The sequence below is a fragment of the Chelonia mydas genome, chromosome 5 (assembly GCF_015237465.2).
Source record: "Chelonia mydas isolate rCheMyd1 chromosome 5, rCheMyd1.pri.v2, whole genome shotgun sequence".
Taxonomy (NCBI): Eukaryota; Metazoa; Chordata; order Testudines; family Cheloniidae; genus Chelonia; species Chelonia mydas.
In genome coordinates, this window is record NC_051245.2 from 66,709,072 (window position 1) to 66,733,436 (window position 24,365).

The 24,365-nt window shown below is 40.1% G+C and overlaps 1 protein-coding gene across 6 annotated transcripts in view; it reads right to left on the minus strand.

Moving 5' to 3' along the window:
* The window catches only part of FBXL17 (F-box and leucine rich repeat protein 17), a 475,047-nt gene that overhangs the window by 76,996 nt on the left and 373,686 nt on the right, over nt 1-24,365 (minus strand). Inside the window, exon 8 of one of the 6 annotated variants that reach the window (XM_037903336.2) lies at nt 7,059-7,282. The exons of 4 other annotated variants lie outside the window; for them this stretch is intronic. In XM_037903336.2, coding sequence (XP_037759264.1) covers nt 7,074-7,282 — 209 coding nt within the window. In that variant the 3' untranslated portion in view covers nt 7,059-7,073. Of the gene's footprint in view, nt 1-7,058; nt 7,283-20,540; nt 20,576-24,365 lie in introns of those variants that run through there. One more of the 6 variants, XM_043546251.1, reaches the window with a different exon arrangement.

Sequence of the window (24,365 nt, forward strand, 5' to 3'; positions counted from 1 at the left end):
TTGACTTGCAACTTAGACATTTTGTGACTCTATTCCAATACACGATATTTTATAAATATATAATTTCTGTCTTCACAAATATCTGGTCTACATTCTACCTTGCAGCTATAGAAAAGCACCTTGCATAACTACCAATAACAATCAACAGGTGACCAAGGAACTGTGTTTTACAGCTGCTTAGTAGTGATATATTAGTCTAATCTCCAAAGCACTGCCAGGGCAATTCTTTCCCATATGGGTACCCATATGCTATATCACTATTAACATATCTTCTAGCAAACAGCCATATGCTTAGCTTTTATACCTGTATAATTTGAAGACTTCATTATATTTTTATAGTCTTTCTTGCTGGGCTTTTGAAATATCTATAGGCACTTAACAGGATAAGAATAATTAAAGTCATATTGGACACTGTACAGTGCCTTCCGTTTAAGTGCTACACATTTGTAGTCACTCTCAATACTCATTCAGAAGAGCAGGAGAAGTATTTCTCTTGCTTCCTTTTGAGATGCACTTTATAATCTTTTTTCAGTTTCTAAAAATAGTGAGATAGATAGTGCTAATACAAAGCATGATATTAAAAGGGCATTCAGATTGAAATTCAATCCAAAAAAACAAGTTTCAGAGTAGCAGCCGTGTTAGTCTGTATTCGCAAAAAGAAAAGGAGTACTTGTGGCACCTTACAGACTAACCAATTTATTTGAGCATAAGCTTTCGTGAGCTACAGCTCACTTCATCGCATACACGAAGCTGTAGCTCACGAAAGCTTATGCTCAAATAAATTGGTTAGTCTCTAAGGTGCCACAAGTACTCCTTTTCTTTTTGCAAAAAAACAAGGAAATTCACAGGTAAGCCTGCATCTCCATGCAGTCACAGCGTTTTCCCAAAGTACTGCAGGAGCTTTAGAACAGAGAGAGGGTGATCTTGTATGTCAAGATCCCAGCCACTCTGTGATCCCAGGACTGCAGACTCCTCCTCCCTATGTCTCTAGGGTAATGGTGCTGGAAGAGGAATGGACCCCCTGAGATATCTCTGCCTGCCCTGCCCCGGGGATTTGGCCTTAACCGCACATTTACATTTTTTTTTTAGGGATCTGCAGAAGCCCCTCAGGCACAGAATGTCTAGAACAAGAGGGGGAAAACTACGGCTCACTGGCCACATCCGACCCGCCAGCCGATTTAATGCGGCCCTCAAGCTTGTGCTGGGGAGTGGTATCTGGGGCTTGCCCCGCTCCCACACTCCAGTGGGGAGCGGGGTCGAGAGCCACTCCGTGGGGTTAGGGGCTGCTCCACGCGTGTGTACCACAGCTCTGTGCAGCTCCTGGAAACAATAGCATGTCCCTCTTCTGGCTCCTATGCATAGGGGCAGCCAGGAGGCTCCGCGTGCTGCCCCCGCAGCTCCCATTAGCTGGGAGCATTCATAACCAGCCATATAATTTCCATACCCAGATGTGGCCCTCGGGCCAAAAAGTAAACTACACTTACTGGAGTTTTCTAAGTCACATTTTTTTATGGTTGATCCAGCTACACCAGGGGTGGGCAAACTATGGCCCGTGGGCTGGATCTGTCCCCTCAGGGCTTTGGATCTGGCCAGTGGAATTGCCACCGTGGTGGCGCCGTGGGCCCCGCGCCACTCCAGAAAGCAGAAGGCACCACGTCCCTGAGGCCCCTGGGGAAGGGGGGAAGAGGGCTCCACCCGCAGTTCTTGCCTGTGGGTACCTCCCCCGAAACTCCCATTGGCCAGGAACGGGGCACTGTGGTCAATGGGAGCTTCGGGAAAGGTACCCACAGACAAGGACAGCATGCTCAGCTCTCTGGCCTCATCCCCCATGGGCCGCAGGGACATGGTGCCGGCCGCTTCCTGGAGCGGCACAGCGTGGGGCCAGGGCCAGGGCAGGCAGGCAGGCTGCCCTGGCCCCGGTGCGCGCTGCTGCCATGCCGGTGCCGCTCCAGGTAAGCGGTGCCGGGCCGGAGCTCGCACCCCGAACCCCTCCTGCACCCCACACCCCAACTTCCTACCTTGAGCGCTCTGCCTGCACCCCAATCCGCTGCCCTGAGCCCCCTCCCAAACTCTGCACCCCTCCCTGCACCCCAACCCCTTAAGCCCCCCCCGCACACCTGCACCACTGCCCTGAGCCCCCTCTTACACTCCGCACCCTTGCTCTGCCCCAGCCCCTTGCCCTGAGCCCCTTCCTGCACTTTCCACCCCCTCCCACACCCCTCACTCCATCCTGCACCCCAACCCCCTGCCCCAGCCCTACATTCATGGTCCCGCATGCAATTTCCCCATCTAGATGTGGTCCTCAGGCCAAAAAGTTTGCCCACCCCGAGCTATACTGTGTAACTACAGATCAGTATAATCATTCATAAATATATCTGATTTGCCAGATATTGACTTTGCTAGATTGCCTTTTAAACTTTTCTTTTTTAGTTTTGCAACTGTTTTTCATAATATTAAAATTAATTTTCTCTTGTGAAAGGGACGTCTAGTTAGAAACTCTCTTTAACTACATCAGAGTTTATTTTATTGATCAACAATTATATTTTCCCTGGTGTTTCAATATTACGTCACTAACTGTTTCTTGTTTTGTAGCTTGATTTGTTCCCAAAGGAATCAGAGTAAGTCTCTTTATTTGATGTTTATTTAATTTTCATTTATAAAGAGTTATAATCTCATGAAGATTTGTAGTCGCAATACTTCTTTATTTAGAGATGTTTAACAATTCTCATGGTGGGTGACATACTTAACTGTGCTGAGAAACAATTAAAACACTTTCTTCTGTATCAAAACTTGGATTTTTTTAAAAATGTCATAGATATTAACTTCTTGGTTGATTTATATCTTTATTTATCCGATTAGAGAACAAAATAGGCTGGAATATCAATCCTACTAAATCAAAAGCCCAGCTGGCTATCAGAAAATGTGCTTAATTTCCATTGCTGACACAGGGATAAAAAATTATATAAGGTCTAACATAAAACAGATAGGGATAACTTGCACTGATAACTCATGTTTTCTCCCTCAAAAAATTGCAACTGTAGACTACAGTCATGATTTCTAAGTATAACTAATGAATATAAAGGTTTTATATGTAGATAAGTAAAGAGAATTTACAGAATCAATTGATATAAACAACAATTTTTGCACATAGATCACACAGGGAGCTTCAACAGGACTATTAATATCAGTAGAGGTTTGCAAAACTGGGTGCCAGGTCAACAAATTAAATATATGCAACCCTGCAGTACAACAAACATGCCTGCATATTAATGCTACCAAAGCTAACTTTTCCCATTTCTTTCTGTCTTTTATTTACGATATAGGAGGAGTATTAACTATACTTAAAAAGGTCTATTTTGGGGTTATTATTCTCAGGTCAGTGAGTGGGTATGTAGCCTAATTCATCATTATTTCATTACTCACAGAACTAGAATTTGTGTTATAAATATATTTTATGATTTCAAACATCTTTCTTTTTATCTGTTATGAGAACCACAGAAACCAAATAAAATAATAGCATCAAAACACAAAAATCTACATTAACAACCTAGCTGTTATATTAAAATGACAATTTTCTGATTTAATATGTAACCTATATTATTTCAACTGACAGAAAAAATATTTATCGAAAATATATTGTCTTTTGTCTTTTTTACATAAATATAATTATATTGAATTTTTTGTTTAACTTTGTGATCAGTCTTCTTTGCACTATGTATTTGATGGTATTTCATTATAAAACTCACTATAAAATGGAAAAAAAATCACATAATTAGAGCAGCAAAACCAGAAGTGTGCAAACCCTTTGCATTTTACTGTAGGAAGGCTCAAAAAGGAACACAGTCAGTGGCTTTCATTTTGCATGCTTAAAATCCAATGTACATAACATAAAGCAAATCTATACTCTTGTCCTGCATGTTTCAATCATGTAACCTTGAAACATGACGACAGCATTCAGCTATACAAAAACAGAGCAGGATTGTTAATTTTTGCATCTCCATCACTGGAAACAATGTTTGTTTGCCCTTTATTGTTTTACATATTATATTATGCTTATAATGTAAATGTCACTAAATGCAATCCAGTTTCTAAATGAAATAAACATTACATCTTTTAAATGAAAAGGTAAATTGATTTACCATAGCTGAGGCCAGTACAGAAGTGCCTAAATTGATTTTCTTCCTGATTTACCAGAACAACAGAAGAGTACATCATAAGACCTTTATCATGATATATTACTTTTCATATCTAAATAGTAATGTTACTGCAGAAAAAATGATAATTCACGGCACTGAAATCTGTCTTCATAACTCTCTGCAGTGAATCATGCTTCTGCATATCCTGTCAAGCATGGGCAACCACAAAGAAGCAAGGCCTAAAACTACCCCAGCAACAAGGGGCACTGTTAGTACTGTAACAACCATATGTGTATCAAACATAATTGAAAAATGTAACTCACGGGAATTAATGGTTTGAGTTTTCCTCTCATCATATTTTAAGTGCCACAGAGACGAGTTATCTTCCATTCACATGTGGCATAAAACATCACCATGGGCATTGCTTTAAGAAATTCTGCTATTCTAACACTGAGAACAAGACGATGGCTCTTTGTTACAGTAAATTGAAATCTCTCCTTCCTAATCTAATATCCTTAGTACATTCAGTGTTTTAATGTTATTGCTATTAGCCTGCATTTTATGTTGTTCCAATCACGTCTAAGTTATAGGGCTTGATTCTGCTCCCATTGATGTCAATGGGAGTTTTTGCAATCACCTTTCATCTTTCTAAAATTCACAATTCTTGCATTTGCCCTGCTTGGAAGCAAAATAATATTTTTCAGGAGGGATGAGGGAGAAAAGGGTACAATTTCTATGGGTTGCCACTGAAGACATTTAATCACTTCTCTATACTTTTCATCATTCTAGCCTCTTTATGGATCATTTGGCAAGAAGGATCAGTGATATATTTACTACTGGACAGATTGTGCCTGGCCCTTACTGTGTTACACAGGAGGTTCACCTGTAAGAATAGTCAGGGGGCTCTAAACGATTTACCCTGCTCCCCTTGGGGCTCCTCAGTGCCTCAAAATAATAAATTAATAAAAGAGGAGGGCTAGGGCAAGGATTACAAAGACCATTAACACCCCTCTCTCCCTAACCTCTCCACGCCCACAAGCCGGGAGCATAACATTGGGGAACTCGTGGAGTAATTCTGCCCTGCTGATGTACAATTCCTCCGGGAGCATCCCACCGGTAGTGCTGCTCCACACCAGCCCCAAAGAAGGGCTGTGTAATCGAGCTCTGTGTATGTCTTGTCAAATGGTCCACTAGCTTCCATTGAGTGGTGCTAAGCAATCAAAAAGGTTTGGTAAAAATTAGAAAAGCATGACTCTGCAAGCTTAATGTGAACGAGAGGCTTTATTGTCTCCCACGATACTGCCCCTTTGCACTATTCTGGAGGCACAAAAGGGTCATAAATTAGTTGGCTTCCCTAAGCTAAAGATTTCCCCAATATGGAGGAACCTTCAATAGGCACAGATCACATTCCACACATCTGACGCTATAACAAATCTTATAATACTAATACTCAGTATTACCACCGGAGTTAGCCAATTCCAAAATTCCGTATTTTGCGTTAAAAAAACAAAACAAAAAAATCCCCGCCAGCAGTGAAGCTTTTTGACAGGAAAAAAAATCCCAGTTGTGCTGTATGCCAAACCCAAACATACGTATATAGAGTAAAGCATTTCTAAAATTTGAAAAATCAATCATTGCAGTCCCCATATTTGATGTAGCCTAAATTATATGAAAGTAGTAACCGTGAGATATAACTTCTACTTTTGACACATTAAATGTATAATCATAATTCATCCATGACTTTGCCATCTGTGGTATTAAAAACCATACCTTATACAGAAAAAAAGATGATATACTACAGTAAGCCAATGCGTTTTTTAAAATTTATCACTCCCATTCATGTAGGACCTGATCTAAAACCATATTGTTACAGTTGTGATCAGCAAGGCACCCACACTGGAGGCCTGTGATTTACAATGGGGGGTGGAGAGCAGTCAGTAGAGCATTTCTGTAAGGAGCACTTGGCTGCGGAACAGGCTTCCCCCAGTCTAACACAGCCTTTCTATGGATCTTCAGAGCATGCTGAAATGTGTCTGTTTACACTGGCTGCTGCAGAGGTTGGTTTTTGAGGGAAATCAGAATTGTGGGGTGAATAGGAGTTTGGTGTTTTGCAGGTGATTTAATTTTGTTTTTGTAATTTATGGCAAGAGCTTCAAGAGACTTGGATTTATTCTTTGTTTAAATAAATAGGTCAATGAAAGACTTTCCATTGACTTCACTGGGTTTTCGATCAGGCCCATGGGTCCTGTAAAAAAACTTCAATAAAAATATACTCACATATGATTATATAGTGTATTAGGAACATATAGCATGTACATCATATATTATACAATATAATTATAGTCCTAAATGAGTGAAGGCCCAGTTACCTCAGAAACTATCACTCCCTCTATCCTACCACACTGCATTTCTCCCAGACTCTTTAGTTAATTTGAGAGAGTCAACATAATCATCTCTGAAAAATTCACTTCTGCCAGAAGTATATCTAAATCCAAGCCCCGTTATATTCAGTAAACTGCAAGACGCACCACATTGCTTTTCACCCGTGTGGCCCTAGTATTTACTCTACTAGCAAGATTTTCATTATTCTTCTTAAAGTTATGATGCTGTGTGGGATCATGATTATATTCTTCCTGCATTTGGGAAATATTTTTACTTTAAATCGAAGACACATAAAATGGACTCAGATACCACCACATTGGTAGTTTATAAATGCTTTTATGTTTTATTTTAAATATAAATGAAATAAATGTATATAATGTATGAAGTATTTAGAAAGCAATAAACATGGCAGTTATGGAGCACGCATTATACAGTTAATAAGTTTGGGTACTTAAAATATATATTCATGATTTGGTCAGTCAATGGAACAAACTGAGACCTATAGTGTAACGATACGTGGGTTTGGTGGTCTGCTGTCTGCTATCTGTTTGTCAGTTACCACATGGAAAACAGGGATGCCAATTGATAAATGGTCATTGTAATTCCAGAAATAATACAGTATACGGATACTGGCAATATTGGAATTCTAATAAGAAGTTTCAAAACGTTGCCTTTTTCTTTGTATGACAATATGTACATATTTGCAGGATGGACAGTCACTGAAGTCATCTTAAATAGCAGGAGAAGCTGGTGAGACCTGTGTCCTGCAACAAGATGAACATGGATGATACTGCTAACACAATGGACTAGTTAGGTGTGAGGGGCACAGCATCTTTTGAGTACTCTAACTTACTGTGCAAAACCATGTTTTGTACCCACAGTAATACACTTGTATTTAACTGCTCTACAGTTTCTCTCCCTACTCCTCTGATGAAATAAAATCTGGACACTTTGGAAGGCAATATCAGACATTTTCTATATAGAAAAGTTATTATTGATGCAGGACTGAATCTTGCCTTCCTAGATCTTGGGCTGTGTAATTCTGATGGAAAATTTCATATTGGGGGTGGGAGTTGAAGGGGAATAAACAGCAGCTGTTTGAGTTGCTCAGGAGTTTGGAATGTTACAATAAATCCCTGGGCCATAGAATGAAAGTGAGAGAAATATTTCACATGGATATCACCTTCACATATGTGATATATGCATATATATAGCACCACAGAGCTCTTAATCTTCCCTCCACCACCTTTCTCAGTCGCTGTGGGCCACTCCACACTCCTGCCTGTCACTGAGGCCCATAACCGAGGCATCATCTTCAACTGGGACCCCTCACATCCAGGCTATGTCTAAATCTCACCAATTCTTTCTGCATAACAGGTCTTAAGCACAAAGGGAGTTTAGCTATTTAGCCCACTTTCAAGTATATTAAGCTAAAAGGATCAAGGCACCCTTATAAGAGTGTCCACACAGAGTTATTTAAGAATAGCAGTCCCTGGTATTGAATAACTCCATGTGCAGACAAGCCCTAAAATGTGGCCTTTCCTCTCTATCCACACAGCTAAACCTGTCGCCCAGGCTCTCAACATCTCGCATCTCAGTTATCGCAACCTCCTTTTCTCTGGCCTTGACAAACGCAATTTTGCTGTACTCATATCCATTCAGAATGATGCTGCAAAGATCATTTTTCTAGACTGTTGCTTTGACCATGTCACATTTCTTTTTGAATCCCCCCACTAGCTCCCCATCCTCTATCGCATCAAACATGAGCTACTTGCTTCATTTTCAAGGCCCTTCCTGGTCTATCCCCACCCTACTGTCATCTCTTATTCACTATCAAGACATTGGCTCCTGCCTCCAATTGGAAAATGATGCCAGCCTCCATTGTCCATTTGTGAAATTTTCAAAGAAGCACCTCTGTTCTTTCCTGCTTCTCTTCTTGCTTTCTTGTTGCCCCTCACAGTTGGGAGGAGCTCACCTTAGATATCTGCCAAGCTATCTCGTTATCCTCCTTCTGAACTCTGCTGAAAACTCCCTTTCCAAGATGCCTACAAAACCATGACAACAGTTAAGCTTCTGGGGTGCTGAGATCACAACCTATCATGCTGACCAATGTTGTCTCATTGTTTCCTTGTACTCTCCCATCTGTCTGTCTCCACCTGCTGTCTCTTGTTTTATATTTAGATTGTATCTCTGTGGGGGGTTATTCTGTGTTTACAGCATCTAGCACTATGGGGTTCTGCTCCTTGATGAGGACTCCCATGCGCTACTGCAATACAAATAATAAATAATGATAATGGATTTGGGGCAGCAGGAAGAAGAGTTCCTTTATGAATGGTCAGCCTAACATGTTAGACCATTTCTAGGGAATAAGTGAATCTCACCTACGGTGTCAAGCCCAGTGAATCACTGCAGCTGGCTCTGAATGGTGTGGGTTACCAGTGCACATTGGTACAGCTTAGGCCCAATTAGAACTTCCATTGTTGGCTTAGGTTCACTGTAGTTCAATTGGTTGTGACTAAAAGCTGCAATAAATTTTCCCGCACACCATGTGTGTCTTTACAGGTAGGCTACACCTAAGTGATTCAAATTCAAACAAACTAGTAGCTGAAAGTCCATGCTGTCACACAGGTGTAATCTGTAAAAAACATGTGTGTAAAAAAACTGAAAAGGCTGAGAATTTAAAAATTGGATGATAACAGACCTCAAATCCCAGTAATGATTGAACCTGGTGATATTTTAAACAAAAAAGAGCTCTCAATGCTTGTGGCTATTTCCATTGCTTCACACTGACTCAATAGACATTCTAGGCTTCAGAGTGATGTTTTGGGGTTATTGTGCAGGCTGACTGTATTGCTGTGTAGATGGCTGTGTTGATTTGTGTGGAGTTGTGTTGTGCTAGGAGAACTGTGGATTTTTACAGGTGGCAAATGAAGGCCGTGCGCTATGTGCGTTTGGGGTTATTGTGTGTGCAGGTTGTGTTCATTTCTGTCGGGGGGGTTGTGCTGAGAAATTTGTGTTGATTTGCGCAGGAAGTGGATGAGGATGTGTGCTGCAGAGAGGGGCTTTGTGAGTTTGGGGTTACTGTGTATGCTAGTTATACTGTGTGGGTGGTTGTGTTGTGCTGGCAGAGTTGTGTCGATTTGTATGGATGGCAAATGAGGGGTGTGTGCTGCAGTGAAGGGTTATGTGTGTTTGGGGTTATTGTGTATGATTGTTGTATTGTTGTATGGGTGGTTGTGTTGATTTGTCTGTAGGGAAGGTTGTGCTGGGAGATCTGTATTAATTGTTGTGGGTGGCAGTTAAGTGTACAGGTGTGGCAGCTGGCCCAAGTAATCCACCATATGTGCAGTCTCCCTCATACAACCATTGAAACTGTTGCATGCAAATCAGCTGTAGTGTAAAGGTGGCGACCGATATTAGAATGGTTTAGGGCTCTTGGCATGGCATAGATACTTGCCTTACTGCAGATGTACGCCGCACAGGTATAACTCAAAATTCAAAATGGCTCAGAACTTAATAACTGAATGGTAACAGACCGTGAAACCCAGTGATGATTCAACCTGGTGATATTCTGAACAAAAAGAGCTCTCACCTAAGCTTGTAGCTGTTTCTGTCATTTCACAATGACTATACAGACATAATAAGATTGTAAATTTGTCACTCTGTGTGTCTCTCTGAAGCCTATTATACAGATTTCACATTGACAGAGTGGGAGATTTAAAATAAAATGTTTATTGAGAAACTAAAGATTTTTCCCCAGTACTTTGTTCCTTTTGGTCTGAAATTGGTTTTAAAGAGTGAAAGCTCTTTTGGGCTGTGTCTACTTGTGTGTTTATACAGTGCCTGGCACAATGTGGCCTTGCTCCTACCACAATACAAACAAACAAACAAAACAACAACAATAATAATAAAGAACTGGTAAATTTTAAAAATGACCACACCGTTTGGAAAGTTAAGTAATAGATCAAATATTTTACCAAATCATGGTAAGTCTAAACTCAAAAAGAGAACCTGAAGCAGGGAAATCAAATCAGTTAAATAGATTTTAATTCTATATCTGCATTTATTCACTATATTCCATAACACACTTGGCATAGATTATGTTAAAACAGTATTAATTTGATTGTTATTTATTTTTTGTATTATAGTAACAGCTAGAGAGCCCACCAAAACTGAACCAGATTGCTGGCACGTACATTTAAAAACTTTGTAGAGGAGTATTTAAACTCAGAGCTGGGGGAAAGCCGACAGGTATGGAGGAGCACACAATTTGGAGAGAGACATCCATTAGAGGAGGATTTATTTAAGGGGATACTCTACATCCTAGTAAAGAAGAGAGGATAGAAGTTGAAAAAATACAGGTAGGAACTGAAGAGAAAAGTCAAACGAACAAGAGTCCCACTCAATTATATCACATGAAGGCAGACAACTAAATATTAACACATTTTATAAGTGTTTGTATCCGAAAGGTAGAAGTCTAAATAATGAAATGGGTGAACTTGAGTGCCTGGTATTAAACTAGGACATTAATATAATACGCATCACAGAAACTTGGTGGAATGATGATAAGTGGGACTCTGTAATACCAGTGTACAAAATATGTAGGGAAAACAGAATAGATCATGCTAATGGAGGGAGTGGCACTATATGTGGAAGAAAGCATAGAGTCAAATATAGTAAAATTCTTAAATGAATCAAACTGCACCACAGAATCTCTTTGGATAGAAATTCCATGCTTGAATAATAAGAGTATAGCAGTAGGAATGTACTACTGACCACCTGACCAAGATGGTCAGACTGATTGTGAAATGCTCAGGGAACTTAGAGACGTTATAAAAAATAGAAAATCCTATAATAATGGGGAATTTTGACTATCCTCATGATGACTGGGTATATGTCACCTCAGGCAGTGATGCAGAGATAAAATATTTAGACATCATCAATGACTTTTTCTTGGAGCAGCTACTCCTGGAACCCATAAGAGGAGAGGCAATTCTTTATTTAGTCTTAAGTGGCACACATGATCTAGTCCAAGAGGTGAATACAGCTGAACCACACAGTAATAATGAACATAATGTAATTAAATTTAACATCCTCGTGGGGGGGAAAATCCCAAAGAAACCCACCACAGTAACATTTAACGTTAAAAAGGGGAACCAAAATAAGGAAGTTAGTTAAATGGAAATTAAAAGGAACAGTCAGAAGAGTGAAATGCCTGCAAGCTGTATGGAAACTTTTTATAAAACACCAGAATAGGATCTCAAATTAAACGTATATCCATAGGCATAGTTTGACTTGTACATTTGGGGGGACAGCTCCAGTGAGCCAGTGGGGCCAGGCGTGGGGGGAGGCAAATTCCGCACCTGCCTGAAGCTTGCGGTTTGGAGGGGCAATGTCCCTGCCCTTCCCCAAACTAGGCCTATCATATATCCCAAATGAAAAAAAAAAAATAAAACAAACAAAAAACAGTAAGAGGACCAAAAAAAATGCCACTATTGCTAGACAGTAGAGTAAAAGATGCAATTAGACATAAAAAGACATTCTTCAAAAATTGGATGTCAAATCCTAGTGAGGAAAACAGAAAGGAACATAAATTCTGGCAAGTTATATGTAAAAGTATAATTAGGCAAGCCAGAAAAAAATTTGAAGAACAACTAGCAAAAGATACAAACTAACAGTAATTTTTTTTTAACTACATCAGAAATAGTACATCCTGCCAAACAATAAGTGGAGCCACAGGATGACTGAGGAAGGCACTCAAGGAAGACAAGGCCATTGCAAAGAAGCCAACTGAATTCTTTACATATGTCTTCATTGCAGAAGATGTTAGGGAGATTTTGGCAATTACAAGCTGTAAACCTAACCTCAATACCAGGCAAATTGTTGGAAACTATACTAAAGAATAGAATGATCAGACTCATAGATGAACACAAAATCTTTAGGGAAGAGTCAATACGGCTTTTGTAAGGGAAATAATGGGTTACCAATCTATTAGAATTCTTTTGAGGGGCTCAACAAACATGTGGATAACGGTGATCCAGTGGATATAGTGTGCTTGGACTTTCAGAAAGCCTTTGATGAGGTCTCTCACCAAAGACTCTTAAGCAAAGTAAATAGTCATGGGATAAAAGTGAAGATCCATTCATGGATTAGTAACTGGTTAAAAGACAGCAAACAAAGGATACAAATAAATGGTCAGTTTTCACAGTGGAGAAAAGTAAATAGTGGGGTTTCCTCAAGAATTTGTACAGGGACCAGGGCTGTTCAACATATTCATAAATGCTCTGGAAAAATGGGCCAACAGTGAGGTGGCAAAGTTTGTAGATGATACAAAATTACTCAAGATAGTTAAATCCAAAGCTGATTGAGAAGAGCTACAAAGGGATCTCACTAAACTGGGTGACTGGGTAACAGAACAGCAATTAAATTAAATGTTGAAAATGCAAAGTTATGCACATAGAAAACATAATCCCAACTATACATACAAAACAATGGGGTCTTGTCACAGCGGGCATCACTCACAGCCAGCCCGACTGGCACTTCCTGCTAGCTGTCTTGGGGATTAGCGAGAGGCCAGCACCCTCGTCCATGGTATGCACACCATCATTCGATCTCCACTGTCTTCCTGCTGCCTCTCTCATAGCCTCAGGAATTGCAGTGTCCTCTTCATGGCTCAGCCCTCTGGCAATGTCACTGCCTATGTTCCCCCGTTCCAGGGGAATTTAGTTCCCACTCCAGCTACTTCCACATGGCCACTGCAGTCACTTGTCCTGCCACTTCCCCAGTGGCGAGTGCGGGGTGGACGATCCGACCCTGCACACTACCCCAGGTCCCAGCCCAAGGAACCCTCCAGACCGCAGTCACTTACTGTATTCCTTTGCCTCTACCTATTGCTATGTTTTCCTGGGAGACATCCCTGCAGCCACAGCACCCTCCTCAGTCTCAGCAGCCCATCTAGAGCTCCTTCTCGTCTCCCCGAGTTCCTTCCTGCACTGCTCTGTCCAGGTGCTACAGGGTTGCAGCCTACTCCAGATACAGTCCCACCTCCTCGAGCTCCAGGCAATATTGACCCTGCTCTGCTCTAAGGCTTTTTTTATGTCGGCCTTCTGGGCCCTGATTGGCCGCTCCTTACAGCCCCTCTCCTATTGACTACTTTCTGCACAGCCTCCCTAGGGCTCCATTAACTCCTTCTTTGCCCGTGTTGGACAGATACCCCATCACAGGTCTAAATTAGCTATTACCACTCAAGAAAGAAATCTTAGAGTTATCGTGAATAGCGCTCTGAAAACATCCACTCAACGTGCAGTGGCAGTCAAAAAAAGCTAACAATGTTAGGAACCATTAGGAAAGAGATAGATAAGACAGAAAATATCATAATGCCACTATATAAAACCATGGTACACCCACACCTTGAATACTGTATGTAGTTTTGGTCACCCAATCTCAAAAAAGATATATTAGAATTGGAAGAACTATAGGCAAAGGCAACAAAAATTATAAGGGATATGGAACAGCCTCCTTACAAAGAGCAATTAAAAAAACTGGGACAATTCAGTTTAGAAAAGAGATGATGAAGGAGGAATATGGTAGAGGTCTATAAAGTCATGAATAGTATGGAGAAAGTCAAGAAGGAAGTATTATTTACCCCTTCACATAACACACGAACCATGGATCACCCAATTAAATTAACAGTAGTAGGTTTAAAACAAACAAAAGGAAGTACTTCTTCACACAATGCACAGTCAAGCTGTGGAACTCCTTGCCAGAGGATGCTGTGACGGCCAAAGGCATAACTCGGTTAAAAAAAATTAGATAACAGGTCTGTCAATGGCTATTAGCCAACATGGTCAGGGATGCAACCCCATGCTCCAGGTGTCTCTAAAGCCTTGACTGCCAGAAGCTGGGACTGGATGATAGGGGATGGATCACTCAATAATTGCCCTGTTCTGTTCATTCCCTCTGAAGCATTTGGCGCCAGCCACCGGCAGAAGATAAGATTGATGGATTATTGGTCTGACCCAGTATGGCCTTTCTTATGTTCTTAACTGATACCATGTTCTTACAAACACACTTTCTTATGTTCTTAACTGATACCATTGCGCTAGTACCTGCACAAATACATAGTGAAAGACAGTCCTTGCATCAAGAGTTTACAATCTAAATAAACAAAAGAGACAAAAGGTGGGAAGAAAATTAGAAGTACACACAGGTGAAGTGACTTGTCAAAGATCATATAGTAAGTCAGCGTCAGAAGGTCTCCTGGCTCCCAATCCAGGGCACTATCCACTATGCTGTAGTTTTCCTGCTAAAAAGCATTACTGTATGAAAATCAGACCTACTGCTCCAGTCGGGAAAGTTGCAAATTCCCCATGAGATATGTTATTACAAACACACTTTTTCTTGTCATAAAGTGGTAAACCACATGTGAAGTACCACCTTCAAACAATTCTTTAAGAAGAAATGCTAGAGGGTGCCAAAGAGTTACTTAAGTCTCCCAGGAACTAATAAAAAATGTACTTTCTGTCAAGGCATATTCCAGTTTTCTCTACTTCCTGACCAAATACCTACTTTCTAAAAAACCCTCCATTTCAGAATAAGAAATTTAACTTTACAACTTCAAATACTCATGGATCTTCTTCTAAAAGCTATGAAACACGAAGATTTACAGGAGCCAAATAAGCAGTAGGTTTAGAAGCAGGCACAGACCTTACAGTTGTGTCTAGACACTACAGACAAGATTTTCAAACACAGATGCTTAAAGTTAGGCTTCTAAATCCACATTTAAGTGTTTAAAGCATGATTTTACAAATGTTCTTAGCCTCCAGCACCTTTTACTGACTTCTCTGTGAAATGAGGAATGATGAGCACTTTTGAAAATAAGGCCACGTCTTTAGGTGACTATATGTAGATTTAAGAGCTAACTTTAGCTACCTGTTTCATTAAATTGTGGCTTAAAGTGACATGTACATTAGAAATGCCTGGACTAGACAGATAGACAAGCCCTAAAATATTACAGCATCTATCTAAAGATTGTGCTAATCAATTATTTTCACTCATATGGTCATCTTCAATTCAATACATTTTTTGGATATAAATATTCCACAATAGGTAGCACTGTAATGGCATGTAGACAGAGTATGGTCTTTGTGCACTGAAGCTCCAATTTACACTGGGATCACATGTAATCCAGATATTTTCATTGTATATGATAAGTGTTGGATTTACATAAACAAAATACTATACAATATTCATTAAAATGGAGGAGAGGAACTCAAATAAGATAACAGAAGACTAAGAGAAGAAGTTACAAGGAAAAATGGCTCGGATCACAAATGAGCAGAAGGGGCAAATGAAAGAAACTGAAATCTCAGAGAAAGGGAGACAGACAGAAGAGAGCATTAATTTGAAAAGAATTAGTGAACATAGAACAATAAGTAAAATGGAGAAAATATTTTCCTTATTTTCATCTGTTTCTGTGCTTAACAAAATAATAAAATAGTAATAGTAACAATTGTTGCATATTAATTTTTCAGGGCAAGTTGTTTTCCAGAGATATATGGTATAGATAAATTAAATGTCTTAAAATAAGTTACAGACTGATGAAAAACACTGACCATTTTTCAAGTATAGGACTTAACAGAAGCCACATTTTTTCAGCTCCAAAAGACCCTTTTTATTTTGCAGTAAAAAAAAGCACATGGATGTAATCACTGAAAAAAGATTGCACATATGGAATTACACATCATTATTACGGCAAACAGACCACTATTCATTTGAAAATGTTCTAAAAGGGTACACTTTTTCTTCTATCAACGTGTATCTGATGACCTGTTATTGGCATTGAACTATAAAACAGTTCATGTAAATATAATGGCAGCATCCCTTATTACCGCATCACAGCAGTAACCCTCCTGATCTTTTCAAGATATGAGGAATGCCTTCTCTCCCCATGATACTTAGTGCTGATATCATGCTGTTGTCCCCGCCCCTTCATCCCTCTATGTTAGTTCTCCTTGAAGAGCCAAGTTAACAGCAATGCTGATGTAGCAGAGACTAATGCAGCAGTAGTTTACAGAGTAACAGTTTGTCCGTCCGTCTCTTTCTCCTCGCTTTTATTATTTTATTTTGGTGGTGGCGGGGGGAAGTTTTTAAAAGGAATTTACTTTCATTTTTTATTCCTAGGATTCAACTTTAGTTCATTCCTTTTGTCTGAAACCCAGGGAAAAGACACAAAACTAAACTGTAAAGTATATACATACATGGGTTTGCCTTAAAATTAGCCAAAGAGGGGGACAGAAAAATGAATAGAACTGTATGCTTAAGGTGGTGATTGTATTCCCCACCTTGATTATTTGAAATGCTGCTGCAGTGATTTCCAGCATCACCATACTATTGTTAACTGTCCATCAGAGCCCATATGAATGGGAAATCACAGCACGATGATACCAGGCATTATCTTAGTATCACAGCAGCACATATGCAGGCAAACACTGATCTTAGCAATCTGAGATGGTACCATAACGATAAACACTTCTAAACACAATAAACTTCCTATAGGATCTACTTACCATTACCCTGGGTCAAATCCTGGGCAACAGTGCAGAGCCTAAGTAAACAGGTCCTCTGAGTGGAGGCTTGCAGGGGGATAGAATCCTCACTTCCAGGCCTAAGAGCTCCTCCACTACTGCAAAGTAATGGGAGCAGTGGGAGGGGAAGTACAGTATGAGGGCTGCAGTATGGCTAGTGGATATATGTTGCTGCATGGTCCCGACCCTGACAAAGCCCTGGCTGGGATGATTTAGTTGGGGTTGGTCCTGCTTTGAGCAGGGGGTTGGACTAGATGACCTCCTGAGGTCTCTTCCAACCCTAATCTTCTATGATTCTATGACCCAAAAACCCTATTCTCTGGTAGTGCTGATACCACTACCAAAGAGAGAAGTTCTGGTGTACACAGAAAGTGGCCCATTGCATGTATTCCCACTATCTGGCCACAGCTTGCACAGCATAACCAGTATTTGTTCTTCTACCAATCCGGCCTTTTGTGTCTCCACAGGGGGCTGGAGAATTTGCTCCAATATATACATAAAATTACATCCAAACTGTATTAAAAGAATGGTAAGGTTGCAAAGACAAGTACTCAAAATTAGGAAATGCCACCGTTGTCCATACAACTTTAATTTAGGTCCCTTGTCTGTAAGCATTATGATAAAACGTTTAACCACATGCTCCCATTTTTCCCCCATAGGACCCTTGCCTCACTCAGTACACTGACCTCAGTTCTCCAGTATGGCATTCACCTGCCTTAATCATGAGACCATTCTTTCTTTTCCTGCAGATTCCTGTCTCATTCAAAACATGCCTTCCAACTTTTGGAACAAATGAGGCAGGGGTCCTACAGACAACAGACTCATTCACTATACAACTCTGATTTGTTCTCAACAAATGAGGCTGGAGTCTTCTGGGGAAAAATAGGTTATGTAATTACAGGCTATACCATAATGCATACACCCCAGGGGGATGAATTAAGGTTGTACAAATAACCTTAATTCAGGCATTTACTAACTTTTCAGTGCTTGACTTTGCAATGTTAATATTATATCAATGTTGGGGGGGGGGAGGGGTTATGTCATTTCCTAAGTATTAAAAATCTTTACAAATGAAAAAAACAAAAACTTCATCCTGCGAAACCAGATTGACACTCCCCTGTCCCATCAGTCATCAGTGGGGTTGGGAACTTTAGATCCATAGCACAGTCCTCTGCCACTTGAGATAATGGAGAAACCATTAGCAACAGACTTGTGTGGACCTGCCATTAGATAGATACATGCTTTAAAAATGAGTCTCACAGCTGTTCGCTAGACAACAAAGGAATCTGAGACTGACTCCTGGGTTCAGTTCCAAGTTCTGCAGGGGAATATGCCCTAGTGATATGAACCTTTCTGTCCCTGCCTCTGCAAGACTCTCCCTGTCCCTTGTCCTGCTACTATCCATCCCCTGACTCCTGACCTATCCCCTCCCCACACTGGATTCCTGCCCCATCCCTAATCTCTTCCTGTGGCTCCTGTCCATGTTTCCACCTCTGCTCCTATCCTCTTCCCTCCATAACTCCTGCTCTCCCCTGCTCTGTTCCTATCCTTCCCCTTCCTCTGCTCCTGCCCCTCCCCCAGTTTCCTGTACCCATCTGCTCTTACCTGTCTCCCTAGGGTTGCGATCTTTTTAATTGCTAGTAACTGGGCCCCTGAGGCCCTGCCCTTGCTCTGCTTCTTCCCCCAAGGCTCCACCCCTGCTCCACCTCTTCCTCCCAACGCCCTGCTTCCATCGACCACTCCTCTGCCCCTCTTCCCCCTTCGCTTGCTGGACTGTCTCAAGGAGACTGCCTGCAGGTAGGAGGTGGGTAAATGACCTGGTGCCTCCCCCAGCCTTGTGGTAACCAGACTTTTGGTTTGGGTGCCATTTAGCATTGCCAGGTTCCCTTTTTGACTGGACTTTCCAGTTGAAAACTGGGTGCCTGGCAACCCTAAATGGCACCCGGACATAGAAACCAAAAACCAGACTGTCCAGGTAAAATCCGAACTGGTGGCAACCCTACATGCTCCGCCAGCTCCTGGTCCTCTTCTCTTCCGAAGCGCCTGCTCCCATTTCCCTGCCAGTCATTCCTCTAAAATGTCTCTACTGAGCATGTGTGAACAAATATTTTTCAGAGGTTATAACTTGGCAAAATTTGGGTACATTTTTACAAGGACAGCAAAAGGCACATCTATGACACCAAGGCAAATCCCCAATGCTAAATTGCAAGGTCCTGCTCCAAAGTATAGAGTGACGAGAGCTTCTCAGTGAAATGATTGTGATAATTTTTTAACATGGGCAAAATCATATATTTCCCCTAATCTCATTCTCAGAAATGGCTGAAACTTGTTAGCTGAAACTTTCCAAAAGTTTAGCTGGAGGCAGACACCAGTCATGGAAAAATTCAGTTTAGACTAAGTTTGCTAAGTTATAAGAAAATGAAATAGGGTACTATAATGGAAAGTGTTGTGCAACCTTAACGATAGCATGGGTTACCTCTGCCACCTGTGATCAGGAAATATTAATAAACTCTAAGTACTCTCCAACATATGGGGAAATTCATTAACTACAAATCTAGTATATTATGCAAAATATCTCTTCATCAGTGAAAACAAAACACTATTTGTCAGTCAGTCATAGAATTTATGATTTGATCAATTACATTTGTGCTTTCAGAACTTAATTTGATTGTTTTAGTGAAACTAGTGTCTTCATGAAATCTGGACAATGTTGCTTCACCTTGTGTGAGACCCATTTCAATGCATTACTAAACACTCTATCTTCTAACAGGAGTAACTTCAGCCTAAAGCTATTATAGTACAATGTGACAGCAGTCTGCTTAGGAGATGAATGAAACTATCCTATTGATAAGGTCGCAATCGATCTGAGGCAGACCTTTTTAAATTTGCAAAATGTTGCAGCACTTTAGTGAGTGTCACCAACAGCCCTTCTCCATGAAAAATGCACGGAGAGAGTGACAGAATATGAGCTGGGCCTTATTTATTCCAAATCCTATTCTTTCAATGCAACTATGCTTTTTTCCCTCTCTTCACATAATCTTTGCATCCTTGTTCCTAATTTCCCTCTAAACTAACTTCTACAAAGACCAGTTGTTCAGTCGCCCCATGTACTAATTAAAAATCAATGTTCATGTGTGTCAAAAAAACACTGAAAGCAGATGTACCCAAAAATAAAACTTCATCAGCCAATTATAATCACATCAAAATTAAAAAAGCAAATGAAAGGAGTACTCTAGTCTAAATGGCCTACATTTCAAGTCATCCAACAAATTTAAAAGGAAGGGAAGCGAGAGATCTCATGTAACTTGAAGAGAAAAGGGGATGTTCATCCTTAGGACCTTTCAGATAAAGAACTGTTCCTGGGAGTTGCTGAGCATCTTCATCCCCCCTGCCCCCGACTTCACTGCATTCAGCAGGATCTGAAGTGTCGAGACTGGTATGGTAACAGTGGTTACATAAAGACTGAAACACCTGGATAATTTAAGAAGGAATAAGGTATAAAAGAAAGGAAAGCTTGAATCTTTTAATGCAAATTGCACTCACTTTTTTCGTAGACTTTAGAAGAATTCCCCCAAAACACTAAAGCTCCAGTTAAGTTGGTGCTTTTCAAGTTTCCTTTAAATTTTTTTTTATTTTTGAACACAGAAAGGAGAAGGATGAACATGCCAACTGCCAAGGTCATACAATGACATGATTTCTGACTGAACTCAACACAGTGATAGTGAGTAAACTGCACTTCAACACATTAACTCATGTAAAGCTTTGATGCCAAGTATGTATTCTATAAAAGTAGAGAGTTAACTATTTACATATTAAAGAGCAGCATCAACTTTAAATGTAACGTGTTTCTGCTGTCTTAATTACATTTGAAATCTTGTTGATGTTGAAACTTTTCAGTTTTGATTCCTTGGGTTTTATGAGTATAACATGTGACTGTTGTCAGTCTCAACTCAGAAAAGACTTCAGGCTGAGTAAATATGAAGTCTGAATTATCTCTCTCTCTTCCCGCTAGATGATGTGGTCAAATCAGGTCAAGTCCCTTACTTGTGCATCATTTGAAAGCTTACGCTGCAATTAATGATCCTATAATATTTGGTCTCAGGCCAAACAAAAGCTCTAAATCTTAAAATACATAAACAGGTATACCAATACACAATTTAAGTTTTTTTTATATATATATATACAGAGAGAGAGAGAGTCTGGTTTCCTCAAAAGCTAGACAGATTACACAAAGACTATTTGGTGACAGAACAGAATGTATTTATAGTAAAACTGAGTCTGTCTTTTTAAATAATTTTCCTTATTAAATGCAGGAAACTATGTTAATGCAACAATAAGGTCACAAAATTTAACTATAGCATATTAACTCACTCAGGCTATGTTGCAAACTCTATTTTACTGTATACTTTTAACAATATAAACAGCAACATACATTTACTGCTTACAATAACTATAAGATATATAATTAACAAAACTCTTTCTTGGAACAGAAAATACTACTTAGAAGCAACTTGACCTGATTAACATTATTGTAGAGCTTTCACTTTCCCATTTCCTTTTTAAAATTTTATAAGCTCATTGCTTACACTCTGAGGTTAGAATGAATCTTCCCCTCTGGACAAGTTATTCCATAAATGTCTATTTTGAAGATCTCTGCGCCTTCCTGTGAAGCATCTGGTACCAGTCACTGACAGAGGCATGGCACCAGAATTTGTTGGACCGCTGGTGTGATCTGGTATGACAATTCCTATATTTTTAATGATGCAATCTTAACATTTCATTAGCACTGTAGCATATTGTTTGAGCACAATAAAGGAAAAATGAAAAATACAGTAACATGCACACTTCTTGTACAACAAGATACATTTCTTACAAGTAGTCCCCTTCTGTCTCTATCAACACACTCCTTTGAGCACTATTAAAGGTGACACGTACAGAATTATTTTTAAAACTAGGCTTTGGGATTTTTTTTATTCTTTATGATGATGATGTATATACGTAATGCCTCATAAGCTTTTTTCTGCTAATTTTTTTACCTTGAAAATATCAGTAGTTAAAAGTTGTTCCTTGTATGGCTGGAGAACCTCTACAAGATCTCAAAAATCTTTGTTAGCTCTAACATTTTGCTTGAATTTTTAACAAAGGCTTCCTTTACCCAAAGTGTAAATTAATCATTGAAGTTGAACAGGTACTTTGTCAAATCCATCATGTAGAGTACAGCCATAGAATACTTAGTAAACACCTGGGCCTGATTCACCATTGCATTACTCCAGTGCTATACTGATGTGAAGCCAAAGTAACACAGGGGTGAATCTGGCCCTGGATCTTATCTACCTACCAAAATCGTAAGAAAAATATATTAGATATTATGTACTTAATTCTGGAGGGAAATAAACAATGTTCAAGTAAGAGCAAACAGCCAAAGTGATAGCATTAAGAAAAGACGTTTCTGCATAAGCTGTTATGGGATAAGAGGAAAGTCCTCTCATGGATCAGTAACTGGTTAAAAGATAGGAAACAAAGGGTAAGAATAAATGGTAGGTTTTCAGAATGGAGAGAAGTAAATAGTGGTGTCCCCCCGAGGGGTCTGTACTGGGACCAATGCTGTTCAACATATTCATAAATGATCTGGAAAAAGAGATAAACAGTGAGGTGGCAAAATCTGTAGAGGATACAAAACTACTCAAGCTAGTTAAGTCAAAAGCAGACTGAGAAGAGTTACAAAGGGATCTCACAAAACTGGGTGACTGGACAACAAAATGACAGATGAAATTCAATGTTGATAAATGCAAAGTAATGCACATTGGAAATATAATCCCTACTATACCTATCAAACGGCGGGGTCTAAATTAGCTGTTCAACTCAAGAAAGAGATCTTGGAGTCATTGTGGATAGTTCTCTGAAAACATCCAGAAGTAGTCAAAAAAGCTAACAGAATGTTAGGTTTCAGAGTAACAGCCGTGTTAGTCTGTATTCGCAAAAAGAAAAGGAGGACTTGTGGCACCTTAGAGACTAACCAATTTATTTGAGCATGAGCTTTCGTGAGCTACAGCTCACTTCATCGGATGCATGCTGTGGAAATCGCACAAGACATTTTATACACAGACACCATGAAACAATGCCTCCTCCCAATAGATTTCCACAGCATGCATCCGATGAAGTGAGCTGTAGCTCACGAAAGCTCATGCTCAAATAAATTGGTTAGTCTCTAAGGTGCCACAAGTCCTCCTTTTCTTTTAACAGAATGTTGGGAATCATTAGGAAAGGGATAGATAAGAAGACAAAACATCATATTGTTTTTATATAAATCCGTGGTATGTCCACATCTTGAATACTGTGTGCAGATCTGGTCTCCCCATCTACAAAAAGATATATGGGAATTGGAAAAGGACAACAAAAATTATTGAGGATATGGAACAGTTTCCTTAGAAGGAGAGATTAATAAGACTGGGACTTTTCAGTTTGGAAAAGAGATGACTAAGGGGGGATAAGATAGAGTTGACTGGTGTGGAGAAAGTAAAGAAGGAAGTGTTATTTACCCCTTCACATAACACACAAACCAGGGATCACCAAATGAAATTAATAGGCAGCAGGTTTAAAATAAACAAAAGGAAGTATTAATTCACACAATGCACAGTCAACTTGTGGAACTCTTTCCCAGAGGATGTTGTGAAGGCGAGGATTATAACAGGGTTCAGAAAAGAACTAGATAAGTAAAAGGCTATTAGTCAGGATGGGCAGGGATGGTGTCCCTAGCCTCTGTTTGCCAGAAGCTGGGAATGGGCGACGGGATGGTCACTTGATTACCTGTTATGTTCATTCCCTCTGAAGCACCTGGCATTGGCTACTGCCGGAAGACCGGGTACTGGGCTAGATGGAACATTGGTCTGACCAAGCATGGCCATTCTTATGCATAGTGTGGAGAAATGTGCAGTTCTATATCCAAGCAATGTGAGCAAGGTTGAGGAAGAGAGGACATGACAGAGTAGAGATGGTGAGCAGCCAAGGCTAAGTGCTTAACTGGAATACAGTGTATGTAAACTATGTGGGTAATTGCCATCTTTAGGTTTTTCAGTTACTCCTTCTACTGACCAAGAGCAGGCACTTAAAAGTCAGAGCAGGGATAGCTATGATGATGGCCACCCACTGACAGACATGCTTCCAAAGATTCCCATGAAACATTAATGCTCACATCCAGCTGCTAAGACATGAGCCAGCAGTGGCTACTCCTTTCAACTTACTGAAACGTAAACTGCCGTGT